Source organism: Rhinichthys klamathensis, unplaced genomic scaffold (assembly GCF_029890125.1).
Source record: "Rhinichthys klamathensis goyatoka isolate OS25496 unplaced genomic scaffold, OSU_Roscu_1.1 h1tg000234l_1, whole genome shotgun sequence".
Taxonomy (NCBI): domain Eukaryota; kingdom Metazoa; phylum Chordata; class Actinopteri; order Cypriniformes; family Leuciscidae; genus Rhinichthys; species Rhinichthys klamathensis.
Window position 1 is genome coordinate 1164169 of NW_026606757.1, and position 3689 is coordinate 1167857.

The window sequence follows — 3689 nt, forward strand, 5'->3', positions numbered from 1 at the left end:
CATAGAAAACAGCAGTTTTAAATTCAGCCTAAATATTTCACAATATTACTGTTTTTTTGTATTTTTATTCAAATAAATGCAGCCTTGGTGAGCAGAAGAGACTTAATACATAAAAAATCTTACCGATCCAAGACCAAAACTTTTGACTGGCAGTGTGTCTACTACTAGTTTTGCAAACATTTGGTGTTTCTTCTCATTCATTTCAACACATCTGTCATTAAACAAACGCAGTCCTGTTCTGTACAAGCAGGTTGTGATCCTCTCTGTGACTGGGAAGACTGTATTTTTATAGTATCGTGGAGGAGGAGGAGTATTAGGAGGAGCTTGTCCGACCAAGAGCCCGTTTTTAAGAGCACAGCGAGGAGTGAATGAGAAGCGCAGTGTTTTTAAGCGTGGAGCCGCATAACATCGGAAGTTTTCACAGATGGACACTTTCAACCCATCCTGCTGCTAACTGAAAGTTCATTCTCGTGGATGTGAACGGGAACGGAGAGTTGAGCGAAACTCTTTTGAAAGAGCGTGTTGTCAAGTGCTTTAAAGTTTTAAATACTGTACCGGTCCACGAGATGTTCGTTTTGACATCCAGTAGTGACTTTTCCGATTAATCACGCGGACTGACGGTATTTCCAAATACTTCCTGAAACTTCAGACGTTTTGGATATATTTAAAACTGAACCACAAAGGATTTGTTTTAATACAATATCACATGAGGCAAGACAATGAAGATATCCAAAATGAACTTATTTTTTTCTTCAAAATTAATGAACATTCAATGTCAATTACTGTATGGTGGACCATGAATCGACTTTTTCCTCTTCAAACTACAACAAATATTACTCATTTCTGTTACAAGCAAATCAAGACAAATATAATCTGCATGGCATTGGATGTACTAATCATTTTAAGACTTCCTTGAGGTTATCAAAATGGCCCATTGCATGAAGATTGTTATTCTACTTTTTCAGTTCTTGAATACTGGATCTTCACTGGAGATCGGAGCATATGATTTGGAGCGTGGCCGCCCGGAAAAATGTGAACCCATCACCATTCCGATGTGCCAGGGAATCGGCTACAACATGACACGGATGCCCAACTTCATGAATTATGAAAGCCAAGAGGAGGCTAGTATTAAACTAAATGAATTTGCTCCTTTGGTGGAGTACGGATGTGATGTCCACCTACAATTTTTCCTGTGCTCTCTTTATGTGCCGATGTGCGCTGATCAAGTGTCCACCAGTATCCCGGCATGCCGTCCTATGTGTGAACAGGCAAGACAGAGGTGTTCACCTATAATGGAACAATTCAGTTTCGGCTGGCCGGACTCATTGGATTGCTCAAAGCTACCGACTAACAACGACCCAAACGCATTGTGCATTGAAGCTCCCGAAAATGATACTCAACCTGAGACTAAAAAAGGTGAGGGAATGCTGCCGGTACCGCCAAGGTCCAGGACACCTGCAGCTGGGAGTGGACGTATCTCAAGTGGCACGCGGCCCTGTGATAACCCGGAAAAGTTCCAGTACGTGGACAAAAGCGAGTCATGTGCACCTCGTTGCACTCCTACGGTGGATGTCTACTGGTCAAGGCAAGATAAGGACTTTGCGTTTATTTGGATGGTCGTGTGGTCAACGCTTTGCTTTGTTTCTACAGCATTCACAGTTCTAACCTTCCTCCTCGACCCCCAACGCTTCCAGTATCCTGAGCGGCCCATCATCTTCCTCTCTATGTGTTACAACGTCTACTCGGTGGCCTTCATTATCCGCTCGGTGGCTGGGGCTGAGAATATCGCCTGCGATCGGGAAAACGGAGAGCTCTACATTATCCGGGAGGGTTTGGAGAGCACTGGCTGCACCATAGTCTTCCTCATCCTCTACTACTTTGGCATGGCCAGCTCCATCTGGTGGGTCATCCTCACCCTCACCTGGTTTCTCGCCGCAGGACGAAAATGGGGCCACGAGGCTATTGAGGCGCACAGTAGCTACTTCCATATGGCCGCCTGGGGTATTCCTGCAGTGAAGACCATAGTCATCCTCACCATGAGGAAGGTGGCTGGGGACGAGTTGACGGGATTGTGTTACGTGGGAAGCATGGACAGCAATGCTCTCACTGGCTTTGTGTTGATCCCTCTTTCCTGTTATCTCATTGTTGGGACCTCTTTCATCCTTACGGGGTTTGTGGCCCTCTTCCACATCCGCAAAATCATGAAAACCGGCGGCACAAACACAGAAAAACTGGAAAAGCTTATGGTTAAGATCGGAGTCTTTTCCATTCTCTACACCGTGCCTGCTACTATTGTCATCATATGCTATTTCTACGAAAGACTCAATATGGAATACTGGAAGTTCAAAGCTCTGGAAAACAAGTGTGTGTCGTTTCCTGGTCGAAGGAGCGAGGATTGCTCTTTGGACTCGTCGGTTCCTACAGTGGCTGTGTTCATGCTGAAAATTTTCATGTCATTAGTGGTAGGCATCACCAGTGGGGTTTGGGTATGGAGCTCAAAGACACTTCAGACCTGGCAGGGGTTGTGCAACAGGAGGTTGGCCGTGAGGACGAGCCGCAAGCCTTGCTCCAGTGTCAGCTGCAGCAGCTCCCACTGCCATTATAAAGCGCCGGCTGTGACACTTCACATGAACAAAACAGATGTGTACACAGACAGTCTCACACACGTTTGAGACTGAAGGCCTCTGCTTTGGAGCCATGCAGACTTTACAAGGCTTGTATCGTGATGAGATGCTCAGGTTGGACTACAGATCATGGTAAATGTCACAAGTCCTGTCAAAGGTGGCATTTATAAGCCTTTTCTTGAAATAGCAGACACAAAGTAGAGGTCGCTTCAGTAAAGACAAGGTTTGTTGCATGGAACCAATGCAGGCATGGCAGAACGCTTTATTTATTGTGGCTATTTAAGTATTGCTGGCTGTATAGTTTTGTACTTTGCTACACTGTATATAAGGAAGAGTTTTAAATAATTTTGTAGTATATTTTTCTTTAAAAGAGAAGCAATAAAACATTTGTTATGGTGTCTTTTCTCTCTCTATTTTTTTAATCATCGCAGTTTTGTCATAAATAAGGATATATTGCTTTTTAGGGTTACATGTAAAATGTTGTATGTGTACATGTAAAACTTTCTTTCTCTCTGAATTATGATGTTCTTTAGCACTTTTGATTAAAATGGATTTTAAATGGTAAGAAATAGTGAAAACCACAAGTCAATATTCCTTAAAGATTGGTTGGAATAATTTCCTATACTGCAGTCAGTTAAATTTAGCTGATTAAGAATATAAAATGTTAAAAAATCAGGACTGGAGATCTCAATTTTCACCTCTTTTCTGTTAACACACCTGTCTAGCGCCAAGTGGGAATTTGGTGAATACGTTACAACTGGATCCATTTATATTATCAAATCATCATACACATTTTACCAAGCCAACCTGACTGCAGTCAAGAAAATAATTATGATAAGACAGTGAGAATGTATGATGCTGCTATGAATTTATGCAGAATTAAACTTTCTTTAACCTAATTTCTTTAACATTTGTGACATTCATTGTTTTGTTTCCGCATCCAGAATTCTGTTGTCAAGAGATCGTATAGGCTGATAAAGAGGAGATATGTTTTGAGTAGTTCTGTGCATAACTCACATAAGTTTAACCTTTTTACAGTGTTTTCATATCTCATATTTGTGGACA

General features: G+C 42.2%; 1 protein-coding gene across 1 annotated transcript; it reads left to right on the forward strand.

The window, feature by feature from the left end:
• Positions 1-296: 296 nt before the first annotated feature.
• Positions 297-3022, forward strand: fzd9a (frizzled class receptor 9a). The gene has a single exon (XM_056265490.1). The coding sequence runs from the start codon at positions 927-929 to the stop codon at positions 2670-2672; it is 1746 nt and encodes a 581-aa protein (XP_056121465.1). The 5' UTR covers positions 297-926; the 3' UTR covers positions 2673-3022.
• The last annotated feature ends 667 nt before the right edge of the window (positions 3023-3689 follow it).